The 13,368-nt window shown below is 31.7% G+C and overlaps 1 protein-coding gene across 1 annotated transcript in view; it reads left to right on the top strand.

Annotated features, from left to right (window-relative positions):
- The window catches only part of LOC113383694 (A disintegrin and metalloproteinase with thrombospondin motifs 7-like), a 54,580-nt gene that overhangs the window by 8,424 nt on the left and 32,788 nt on the right, over nt 1-13,368 (top strand). Inside the window, exon 8 of the mRNA XM_026621944.1 lies at nt 11,484-11,611. Within this exon, the coding sequence (XP_026477729.1) occupies nt 11,484-11,611 (128 nt within the window). The remainder of the gene's footprint in view (nt 1-11,483; nt 11,612-13,368) is intronic.

Genomic DNA, 13,368 nt, shown 5'->3' with positions numbered 1-13,368 from the left:
CCTGATATTTTGCACATAAGTGTATGAGCGTGTAACCATACGGAATCGACCACACCCTGGTATTTTAATGATTTTCATACCATTTTATAGGTCTTTTGGAAAAAATACGATATACTAATTTTCAGCTGGTACTGGTGATTTTCAGGTAGAAAAACGTCCAATAAGTTCACTTTGAAAGAGACCAAAATTCATTTATATCTTGTATATATGTATATTTATTAGTCATAAAACAAAATCCAACGCGTCGAATAAAAACAATAATTATTATCATTGATTCTTTTTATTTGCCGTATAAGCTTGTGACTAACATATTTCAATGTATGATAAACTTTCAAGATTTCAATATTTTTAAGTATTAAAAGTATATAATCAATATAAAGGATTTCCATGGAGAATAGGTAAATAATATGTTAGTCACAAGCTTATACGGCGAATAAAAATAATCAATAATAAAAATTATTGTTTTTATTCGACGCGTTGGAATTTGTTTTATGACTAATAAATATATATATATATATATACATATATATATATATATCTATATATATAAAAGAGGAACGCCTTATGTGCTACCACTTATAACTCACGAACGGCTGGACCGATTTAGATGAAAATTGGCAGGGAGGTAGTTTAGAGCCAGGAGAAGGACATAGTATACTTTTTATCCCTTTATTTCATTCTAATTCAAAATTAATTATTTTTAAACTATCCATTTAGTTTATTGAATCTATGATTCTATTAATGATTTTATCCATGACATTTACTTTCAATTGTCAACTGTCATTCGGTGTTTCTGTTTTGATACAAATATATTAATATGCTTTTTTTAATCACTACTTTTGGAAAATTATTACGTGAATAATATAAATTTTTTAATCACCACGGAAAATTATTACGAAGTGGCAAGTAAATTAATTCTTAATAATAGCAAGCGATTCCAGATGGACGATGGGGAAATTTATATCTTGAAAATGAGAATGTAATTATTTATGTAGTTAGGTATTTATGTATATTTGTTTATACGTATTTAAATAGAGTATTTGAGGTGTTTATATTATATATCAGCAATAAGTATAATCATCAACAAATTAATAAAAAAAATATTCTGAAATATAGTTTCTTGACATAACCTCAAAATTTGTAATAAAAATGTAAATAGTTATACATTAATTGTTGTTAATTTGTAATTTCTTTATACATATCTTATAAAATGTTTCAGGTGTTTACAACTAATTGGCATATATATATATTATCAGCAAATGTGCTTTGATTCGACAATAAAAAGGTCTAATTGAAGTAATCGACTACCTTAAGTAAACTATAGTGATAGAATATTAGTTTTTGGTTCTCATATATTATAACCCAGCTATAAACCTCACGGAGCCCCAAACCTTTCCAGCGAATGCAAAATTGTCGAATTCGGTTTGTGCATTCTGGAGTTATATCGTCAGAACTTATAACTCAAGAAGGCTGAACCGATTTAACTGAAAATTGGCTTTGGTAAAGTTGGTAAAAGTTGGTTCAGAGCCAGGAGAAGGACATAGGATACCTTTTATCCTGTTCGACTTGGAATAACAATAAGCAAATGACAGCTATGTAATCACGCATGGATGACAATTCAATATTTGTAAGGAATTAATAATAAAATTATTTATTTTAAATAAATAATTAACAATTATAATATAATGATAGTGCCATTGCCCATTCGTATAAACAGTGAAGCGAACTATGTATAACTCAGTATGGTTGACAAATCATATTTTTCTCAAACACAATGCTCTGAAAGAACTTATTTGTATAATTATGTATTTATAAAACCTTTTCTAGATTATTCAGATTTAGAACCTAAATTTGGAATTCATCAAAGGAACATTTTGTCGAATAGCTTATTTCCAGTTATAATTTTCTGAATTTATTCAAGAATGGATAGTAATATATGAAGATCCACGACCGAAGTGTCAAAAACCAGTAAAGCTAAGCATTGTTTAACAGCAGTATTTGAATGTAAAGGGAAAAATATGTATAATCAGCTATAACCTTGATTCTTATGACTTTGGTATTGGGAGATAAATGGTAATCTTTGAAAATCCATAGTAAAAGTATTTTCTTCCATTGGTAGTTTTCTAGCAATTAGTTGAAAATGTAATTATTTTGTAAAATACCTTTGAAATTAAAATATGACATTAGACCTGCTTGCCATCTGGCCGTTCCAAGTTACCCCGTTATAGGGTAAAAAGGTCTAGATACATTTTTTTTTAAAGACAGCAAAAAGCACGTTTTTACAATGATGAAGTAGCTGGTAGTTTTACTGAACGTAGTCAGATAATTGTTCATTTGAAATGTGTCATTTGTTGTGATGTAATTGGTTTGATTTTCATAATAAAATTTATATTTGCTTAAAGTCAAATTGGACCTTTGTGCCTTGCCCTGTTCTACATATATACTTTTTATTAAATTTACTTTTATTCATCGAATATTACTAGAAACTTTTCAAAAAGCAGGTCAAAAAAGAGATACCTAAATCATTTTGTATCTCTCCTCGCAGAAATTTGAGAAATTTGTATAAGCTCAATAGTATTATTTACAATTATACACAAAATCCAGAATTCAAAAAAAAATTCAAAAAATTTGAAACGCATTCATTAATCGATTAAATGGAATTTGTAATGACTATATAAGTCGAAAGACCAACAAAGACTTGGATTGAATTATGCCATGTTTTCTATAGAAAGTGTATAAAACTTTCAGTTTGGTTGTATTAATAAAATATATACAAACTAATGGGGTTTATTGTTTCTATAATACCTCATTGTATATAGCAATTCAAACAACACATCCTTACACAAAAAGTATTAATTTTTTAGATACTCTAGAAATTATTTATAAAATAACTTACTTAGCAAAACAACGTTTGCCGGGTCAGCTAGTATATATATATATATATATATATATATAAAATATAAATAAATTATGGTTTTTAATAAATATTTCCATATATACAGAATTTGTCGAGACGCGCGATACGTACGAGCCTTACGCTTGCACGTCTTGCAAAGTCAACTATTGGGCGTCCTTGTACCGGCAGCGCGTGCACTAGCTTAAGTTTTTCCAACTTTTGACCATGAAGTACCATCTATATTTAAATGAATTTTTGAACAACAGAAGAAAAATGTACAGGCTTTCGAACGATGTTGATTTAAAAGTTGCCCAAAGAGCTGCACTGGTAGAAAAATGAAAATTAAAATTATTTTCATTTTTCATGCACTAGTAATTAATTTTTTCTACATTATTTGTTATGAACGGTATAGCCAGGATAAGTGTGAATAGAATGACGTTAACATTTTTCCGATATCTTTTATATTTCCGACAAAAAGTGAGTTTGAAAAAAGTGGTCACTTTCACATGTTTTCACTGATATCTCGGCCAAATGATGAGATTGGGAGTTGAAAATTGGTATATCGTATTTTTTGGAAAAGATCTATAAAATGGTATCAAAATCATTTAAATATCAGGTTGGGGCCGATTCTGTATGGTTACAAGCCCATACCCTAAATGTGAAAAATTAGTATATAACAAGTTCTTTTCAAGTTGAGCAAATATGTCTCATTATTGATATTGACAAACTTTACTGTTGTTACTAGTTTCTGTGTCCCCAATTATTACCTGATTTGTTACACATAAATTAATGTGAAAAATTGCAAAGTACCTCCGGCAATCAACTCACACACAATCAACCACTCCAGTCCGCATCACGACAAGCTATTCCAAGCCTAAATAATAATACTCCGATAACAACTACTGAAAGCAATAAAGAAATGGATCAGGACGAAATCTTATGGCAAACTCCATCACGCATTAAAAAATGTAAAACTAAAGAATTTAACCGACTTGTTTCAAATACAAAACCACTTCAAAACTGATTTAACCCGATGTTAAATCAACCAAATCAAGGCAAGACGCACTTATTATCGCCTCGACCTCCACCCATATTTGCCTATATTATAAATGAAGAAAATCGTACATTCTGAATAGTAGTTAGTAACCTACACCATGCAACCACAACAAAAGAAATTACAAGTGCATTTAATGAATACGGGCACGAGATAAGAAATGTTTCAAATTTGCCCAACCCACACATAAAACAACCGAGAAATATGTTTTACATAGACTTGACACCAGCCACTAACAATAAAGATATTTACAGAGTGGACAAATGCCAAAATAGCATAATTAGAATAGAACCACCAAATGTCCGAAAACGCATCGTCCACTGTGCACGCTTTCAACATTATAACCATACAAAACGATGTTGCAACCATTTATATATTCCCGCTGCGAGAATCACAAACTCAAAGACTGTCCTCTAGATAAGGATACGGTACCTACCTGTGCTGTGACTAATACAATTAGCCAATAAGCAATAGGGAGATGTGCTGATTGGTTTTTGGCAAAGGCAGGTCCCGCCGTTACGGAGATATGAAGCAAAGAGTGCAGAAAATAAAAAAAAGAGTTTTTGAGAAAATGGAGTACCCGATTTGAATGATCTAGCAAACAATTTGTAACGATTGGGAGAACAGGAGATTAGTTTTTGGCAAAGACAGGACCAGGCATTTCGAAGATACAGAGCTAAATGTGCAAAAAATGGCAGTTTTTGAGAGAACTAAGCGTTCGATTTGAATGATACAAAGAACTGCTTGTTTTAACAAAATAATTGCTTTTGGGAAAAAAAATTTTTGTTTAAATTTTTTTTCCAAAAAAAATTTCAATTTTTTGTATATCGAAAATAATTCAGATTTTAATATTAATTCTGACTAAAGTTCTAATATACTTTAAACAAATAATTTCGACGTTTAGATTAAATAATTCTTATAAATATCAGACAATGTTATAATATTCATAAAAATCTATTTGAAGACATTTAATATTCCTCGAACATTTTGTTGCGATACGGTAATTTGCCTTAAGGCACGATGTCATACACCACTAGTTATAAATTAATTTTATAGGCAAGACACATACTACAGCTGCTCAAAGAATGAGACTGTATCGCCAGCGAAATAGTAAAAACAACAAACACTCAATGAATGTATGTTAATATTAATTGCATGAAGTTTTTCAAACACAATTACATGACAAGTGAAACAATTGTTTTCGTTCAAACGTCAAAGCTCACAATTTCATTTTACTGCTCCTGAACTTAAAGTATTACAAAGTTGCATATTTTTATAAGTAATTATAAAATATGAAGATTGAATCGATACTCTGAACAAGAAATCAAACACAACAATAGTTTGTAGTGCTCTGTATCATTTATATACATACACATATACTTTATAATGGACATCTATGCAATTTATTTATTGCTAGTGTTAATGAAATTATTCAAGATTGTCATATTACAGCTATCCACTATGTGAACGAATATTATATAAATTTTTAATTAGTAATTACTTCATTTCTCTAATGCAATTGCTCCAAGGCTCAAGTTTTAAATGCTAATTACAATAACAAACCGATCATATCTTATTTGAAGTGTGACTTTAAAACATTATTGTTTTCAAATAGTATAAATATTTTTTATGCTATTATAAATATATAATTTTTTTTTAATAATTTTATTTGATCATCTATCTGCAGGAGATATAAAATCAAATGCATGGCTTAGGATTGAACAAAGATTGATTGATTGATTGAATTTTTTTTTATATTTCTATCAATATATGTTACAAGGTCCAGTGTAATATCTTATGCATTACTACCTAATAAGTATTTTTGCAATTTATGTATGGTATTTAAGGAAATTTTAATATCTAGTTACATATCAATATCAATAATGTTGGCAACAAGTGAAAAAAAGGAAAACAAAAAAAAAACACTATTCGTTCAATTATAACTTACAACTAAGATAACACTAAAGCTTAATACTAACTAAAATATATTATTATGAATAAGTGTAACTATATCTTTTCCAAATTTCCTTTTTCCACTACTGCTCTATCAGGTGGTTTGGCAAAGCGTATTTGCCATACCATATCATGTCTGATGTAATTCTTCCTAGGCTTTTTATGATTGGATTTGGACTATGTTTACAATTTTCGAAGAATTTCGCCGTCATGTTGAGTATGGTCTTTTTAAAAGGTTGCAGATTGGACTTTTCATGAAGATACTTATTAGATTTGTAGTGTTTCGTGATTGGATCTCTCTGCTCATTTAGTATTAATCGTAATACTTTATTTTGTAATATTTGCAGTTTATGAATATTACTTTTACATGTAGTGACCCAAATTTGTGCCGCATAGGTGATTATTGGTCTTATTAATGTGAGATATATTGTCCTCTTATTTTTTGAGTTCAGAACACTGTTTCGATGTAGTAGTGATTTTAGTGCGTTCATTGCCCCGTATGCACTACTTAATTTATTTTTAATGTGTTTTGTGAAGGTCAATTTTTGGTCCAGTGTGACACCCAAGTATTTGACACTGTTTTTCCATTCGATTGGTATATTTGTTACTTGTAAATTGTTATATGGAATACTTCTTTTATTACATTTAGAGAGAATTATTTCCTCGGATTTTTGGGCATTAATTTTAATGCGCCACAATTTCGTGTAGCTTATGATTTCGTTTATATGTTGTTGAATTCTCTCTATTATTAAAGTAACTGATCTTGATGAGCTTAGGATTGCCGTGTCGTCTGCAAATATCAGCATGTCCGTTTTGGGGGAAACTGGAATATCATAAATATATAAGTTGAACAGTGTAGGTCCAAGTATAGATCCTTGAGGTACCCCTGCAGTAATTTGAAAGTACATTACCAATTTTTACTTGAAAATTTCGATCACTGAGATATGATATGATAAATTTAATTATGTACTTTGGGAATTTTAAAATAATTAGTTTATAGATTAATCCTGTGCTCCAAATTGTGTCAAAAGCTTTCTCAATGTCAAGTAACACTAGTCCTGTATGATTTTGTTTGTTAAAGTTAGTAATGGCTTTTTCTACCAGCACAGATAGTGGATGCATTGTAGAATGTCCTTTTTTAAACCCAAATTGAAAGTTTGGTATAATATTTAATTTTTCTATATGTTTGTTGACCCTGGTTTGTACGACCTTTTCTGCCACTTTACTCATTGTGTTGAGTAGTGCAATTGGACGATAGTTTGCTGGTATATTGTTTATTTTACCGGGTTTGTGTAATGGCATCATGATTGAACTCTTCCATTGAGCTGGAAAATAGCCCAAAATCAGTATTTGATTTATTACTCTTGTTAGAAGTATCAACGCTTTATGCGGCAAGTTTTTAATTATGATGTTTTGCAACCCATCGGGACCTGGAGCTTTATTGTTTTTGAGAGTTTTTAATGTGTCTATTATTTCCTTGACAGTAACAATTTTAGTCTTTGATCTACAGTGAGCAGTTTTAGAGATGAATGATTGTACTACATTTTCTACTTTCTGGGAAAATAAGGTGTTTTGACTGTCGGAATTTAATCGATAATTATTTTCAAATTGTTTAGCTAGTGCTTCGGCTTTCTGAATTTCTGTCGAGGCCATCCCCGTATCGCAAACTAGGGCAGGTATTTGTGGAAATCGCTTTGTGATGCGTTTTATAGTTGGCTAAATATTATTCGGATATGTGTTAATTTTGTTCAATTTATCAGTCCAACATTTGTTACGATATTTCCATATTTCTACTTGGATTATTTTTGTTAGTTTATTCACATGGGATTTCAGGTGTTGGTTCCCAGAAACTTGCCAAAGTTTTTTGACTTGATTTTTGAATTTTATTTTATTTATTATGTCTTGTGGTAAGTTGTCAGCAGTATATTGTTGTGGATTTCTAAAGGAATAGCTAATTTAATAGCGTAATTTATCGTGCTTGTTAAGTGTTCAATTGCTCTATCTAGATATTCTTTTTCAATTATTTGCATCCTGTGATTGATATTTAAGTTTATTAATTTTTTAAATAGGATCCAATTGGCTTCTGCGTAGTTTAAGTACTTTTTATTGTCAGACTCATAAACGGTTAATTTGTTATTTATTTGTATAAAGACTGGATTATGATCCGAGTTTAGACATGGCAGAGATGTCGGTTGAGTTGTTATATGTACATTTTTTGTTAAAACCAGGTCAATAGTACTATTGTTATGATGCACACATTTAGCAAATCTAGTTGGAGTATCTGGGTAATGCAGCTGAACATTGTTTACTGTATTATTAATATATTTGTATAGTTTTTTACCACTGTTATTATTTCCTCTGCATTTCCACATTACATGTTGAGCGTTGAAGTCACCAGCTATAAGCACTTTATTGCTAACATTAATGAGTAATTTGATGTCACGTAGTAATAATTTGTTGCACGGAACATAAATAGATATTATTGTCAGTTTAGAATTTTCAGTAAATATATTTATGGCAGTCGCTTCAGTGTACTTCAGTTCTGGTAAGTTGAGTTGCTCATGCTTAATGCAACGCCTGACAAGAATGGCTGTACCTCCCCATGAAGAGTTTTCTCTATCTGTTCTATACACTTTGTAATTTTTAATATAAAAAGTATCTTTCTTTTGTAAATGTGTCTCATTTAAAAGGACTATATCAATGTTCTTAGTTTCAAGTAATTCAATAAGTTCAGCTCGATTTTTCTTGATGCCATTTGCATTAAAGTATATTACATTAATGTTATAGGTTTGGTTCAAGGCCATAATTTTAATGAGTCAAGTATTAAATGATATTTTTCACTATAGGTCTTTGCTGTCTTGAGAGCTGTAGATAATGTGTATAATTCCTTGAATATTGTTGCCACTTCTGGATCTTCAAATGCTGCTTTTATATGTTTCGCTGCTTTTAAAATCCCTTCTGTCGTGCTAAAATCCGGTTCTGCCAAAGAGTTTACCGCTGGATTTTGGGGTTTGGATTTGCATTGTTCTTTTGCCTCTGAGATGACAGCAGAATATGTCCTCGACGCATAAGGTGAATTTGCAAATTTATTCTTCTTTTGCTCCTTATACTTGAGCAAGTATTCACAACGCGAAAAGTTCGCAGGGTGTTTTTCTCTACAGTTGATGCACTCTGCTGGTTCATTGCTAGTTTTTTACACTGTCCTGGTAAGTGGTCTTCAATACATTTTACGCATCTGTATTTCAAGTTACAGTTGTAAGAGATGTGACCTACTGTTTGGCACTTTCTGCATTGTTTAACATCCGGTGGTTTATAGTTCTCCCATTTAAAAAGATGGCCGTTGATGTTGTTCACCTTTTTTAGATTATTCATATCCTGACTGTTATCCAGTATTATTATGTAGATAGGTAGTTTGATTGTGTGTCCATCCGAATGTTTTTTCTTGAGTTGGATAACTTTTTTAACCAGTATGTTGTTTTCGATGAGATAGTCATGAACTTCCGTATTTGTAATGTGTGGGTTCAGTCCAGTAACAGTAATTTTTTTAGAGAAATTGTTACTGGTGGAGTAAGGAGTATAAAATTGAAGTTTTAATTCTTTAAGTTTGTTTTTAATAATTTCATGATCTTTTATATTGGTAGTGCATAGTTTATGTCTGTATGGATTAATGTATTCAAGAGTAAATGATATTTTAGTAGCGTCTTTTACGTACTTAATAGTTTTAAGATCAATTGTGCTTCTGATAATGATAGGTGGAATTTTTGTAGAAACTTTATTGATGGGAGCCTCTTCATTACTGTTATTATTGTTTGAATTTCTCCTTCGTTTTTTGTTTGTCACTGTTTGAAAATCGTCCATGTCCATGTCATCTCTGTCTGTTTAGGAATCGAAACTATTTGCACAAGAAATAGTACTTGTGGTTTCTTCCATTGTGTTTTGGGTAGGATCTACATTATTTAAATTTATTTCTAAAGATTTCCTGGAAATATCCCTAGGTAAATCTTTGTTACCTTCAGTTCTTCCTGCAACTGAATCCAGAATCGTAAATTGACCTTGGTATAAGTTTCTCAATTGCTGCTTTAACACTAAAGACTTTTTATCACCACAATCTTCGGTTTTCCAAAGATCCTTCTTCTTCGTTTTGCCCTTCCACTTCGACATCAGCCACAATCCGGAAACATTTCGAGCACTTCAAATATCTTCTGCGCCAATCTCGCCAACAAGTATCGACCAAGTATCAGAGTCGAGTCCCTCTTCTCAAGTCAGTTCTGCCAAGTATCAGTATCCAGAGTCAGTATCAAGTATCGGATTGAACAAAGAAAGAAAGAGCTAAGATCTGCATCCAGTGACGCAGTTCTTTACAGTATGATATATAGATTGTACAAAACAAAAAGGAAAATAGAAACTAGTACTTATTATTAAACCTAAAACAAGTCGTTGGGGTAGTTCTTTTTCAGTCTTCTGGTTCTAGCAGCTTTTTTGCAAGGTTATTTGGGTGAAAGGTGAGCCTATTACGATACTTTAGACAAAGTCTAGGAATCTCGTATCTAATGAAAGAGACACCCAGTTCATCATGGAGTAACCAGTTGGGGGTGTATTTAGGTGCGTTGGCAATTTGCCTAAGTATTTTATTTTGGAACCTCTGTAAGATTTCTACATTTGAGTGGCTGGCTGTGCCCCAGAGCTGAATGCCATAGGTCCAAATGGGTTTAAGTATTGATTTGTATATCAAAACTTTATTTGACATCGACACTTTACATTTACGACCCAGCAACCAATATAGTTGTCTTCGCTTTTCTTCGAGTTGTTTACGCTTTTGGCAGATGTGAGTTTTCGATCCAGGTGAAGTCCCAAGTATTTAACATTATCCTTGTTGGGTAGCAAATTATGGAAGAGAGTCACTGGTGGGCATGTATGTTTGCTCAGTGCAAAGGTGACGTGAGCTGATTTTTGGTTGTTTACCTTGAATCTCCAGATGCTAAGCCAGTCTTGCAGTGTATCCAGGTTTGATTGTAGGAGGTGTGTCATGACGGGTAAGTCATGAGTGTATAAAAGATACAACAAGGGTCCAAGTACACTTCCTTGCGGAACACCGGAGCGGATAGGCCGAGTTGAAGATTTTTGATCACCTATGCTAATGAAAAAGAATCTGTTTAGTAGGTATAATTCAAGAAGAAGGAAGTATTGAGCAGGGAGTAAAATATATAATTTATTAATATAAATATGTATAATGTTTGACATTAAATAGTGCGTGCATCATGTGTGTTATCACATTACTAAGAAACATTATTCAAAATTATTATATGATGTATTTATTTTTAACTTAAATGCCATCTCGTACGACAGCAAAACAGTTTTTCTTTAATCGCGTGAGAACCTCACGCGCACTCTTTTTTGTTTTGACGCTCATAGAATTTTTATATTCTGATTGCTAATTATTAATAAAGAAAAAAAACAATATATGTAGATAATAACTACAAAAATAATAAAAAAAATATATGAACATTGCACATTTGTAATATAATTTGTAAGGTTACAACTTTCATTCCAAATCACCTTAATATTAGAAAAATATTTTAGTGGTGCTACCAAGGAGAGTGTATAACAGTCGGAAAACGACCTGACGCCGTTGATGGAGGCTGGGGTCCTTGGAGTAGTTGGGGAGATTGCTCTAGAACATGCGGTTCAGGAGTTCAGAATTCTGTTAGGTGAATATATCGGTTCTATCATACGTAAAAAATGCTATTGCATACTAATATTAATATGTATAATAAAGTATTATAATATAAAAACCTTTGCAATATTTACTGTTATAGTAATAGCAAAATAACAATAACAATAATAATGATAAAAACAATAATGATAGTAGTAATAATGATCTTTATAGTCGTTGAAATATTATTCACGGTTACGGTTCTAGTATAAATGACCAAAACTAATAAAGATTAATAACAATAATCGAAAAATGCTCATAATTTTAACAAAGCTATAGTTGGCACATGCATGCAAATAATTTACAAACACCGTGAGATAATTTTTTCTATTGTTTTTTTAAGACATTCTATCAAATTTAGTATATATATATATATATATATATATATATATATATATATATATATATGACCGTTAACCGTTGAACCGTGCAGACGTGTTTTTTGAAGTGTCGTAATGTCTCTGACACAATTAAATATTCCGGAATCGGATTCCAAAAAAACCTACAACTGCTATGAAACAAAACCTTCTGCAAGTGTGGGTGTTTGTAAGAACTGTGGAAAAATTTACCATGTGAGTTGTGCCACAAGAAAAGGTTTCAAATTCATTGTTGGAAATTTGATACAGTGCTGTGAGGTGAGCAGTGAAGTGTCGAGTGACAAACATATCGATACTATTAACAACTTAAAACAAACAATTACCGACAAAAATACCATAATAGACGATACAATGACAATAATAAAGGATAAGGAATACATAATTCAGAATCTTGAAGAAAAAATTAAGATGCTGCAATTATTAAAGCCAAATGAAAAGAATAAAGAAGTTTCGTCAGCTGCACCCAATATTGTTAGTAATACTGAGAAAGCAGCATCTAAGAAGCGTAAACATAAATCTACCAATAAAAACAGTGCCAATGCTAATAAGGTCTCAAAAGAACAGGTGAGTGTTGCAGTAGCAACTGCTTTAAAGGAATTAGACAAGCGTAGAAGCGAAACATTCCGAGATGCGATTGCCAACAAGGAGCTGCCTAATCAATCGATCCAAGCTGAACAACAATCAATTAAAGCAAATGATTATGGAAACTGGACTTTGGTCCAGAAAAGGAAGTCGCCGAAACGAAAAAACAAAGCCATAGAAGGAACAAATGTGAGCACCACACTCGCGGGAGTTGTGAGGAAGGCTCACTTGCATGTGTTTCGCCTGGCACCGGAAACATCAACGGCAACTCTAAAAAATTATTTAAATGAGAAAAACTTCAAAAATATTGAATGTGAGGAAATGGCTTCTAAACATCTGAAAACATATGCCTCTTTCAAGGTATCCGTTGCAGAGAGTGAATTGGAAAGAATAAAATCTCCGGATGTTTGGCCAAAAGGAGTCTGTGTGGACCGTTTTTTATTTCATCTGGGAGAAAAAATGAAGAAAAATTGTTAAACTGGTTTAATATGTACTGTCCTTGAACATTCAATGTTTATCCAATAAAACGGAGGCATTAACAAAAGTTGTCCATGACAATAAAATAAACATTTTTTGTTTATGTGAACATTGGCTTGGCAACTAGCAAATCGACCTATATACGTGTTTTTCGGCTAGTCAGCTCATTCTGCAGTAGTATACATATGCACGGAGGTGTTGCTATTTACTGTCGGAAAGAGATAGAATGTGACGTTGAAATTTACAACAAGCTTTCCAATGAATGGAAATTTAAAAGCAGGAATTGTTTCAATGCGACTGTCAAAAAACATCCTAT

The sequence above is a fragment of the Ctenocephalides felis genome, unplaced genomic scaffold, assembly GCF_003426905.1.
Source record: "Ctenocephalides felis isolate EL2017-DRISC unplaced genomic scaffold, ASM342690v1 CF-g0.4_SCAFFOLD_03570, whole genome shotgun sequence".
NCBI lineage: Eukaryota > Metazoa > Arthropoda > Insecta > Siphonaptera > Pulicidae > Ctenocephalides > Ctenocephalides felis.
Note: the sequence above shows the minus strand (reverse complement) of the source record. Positions and strands in the feature narration are given on the sequence as shown.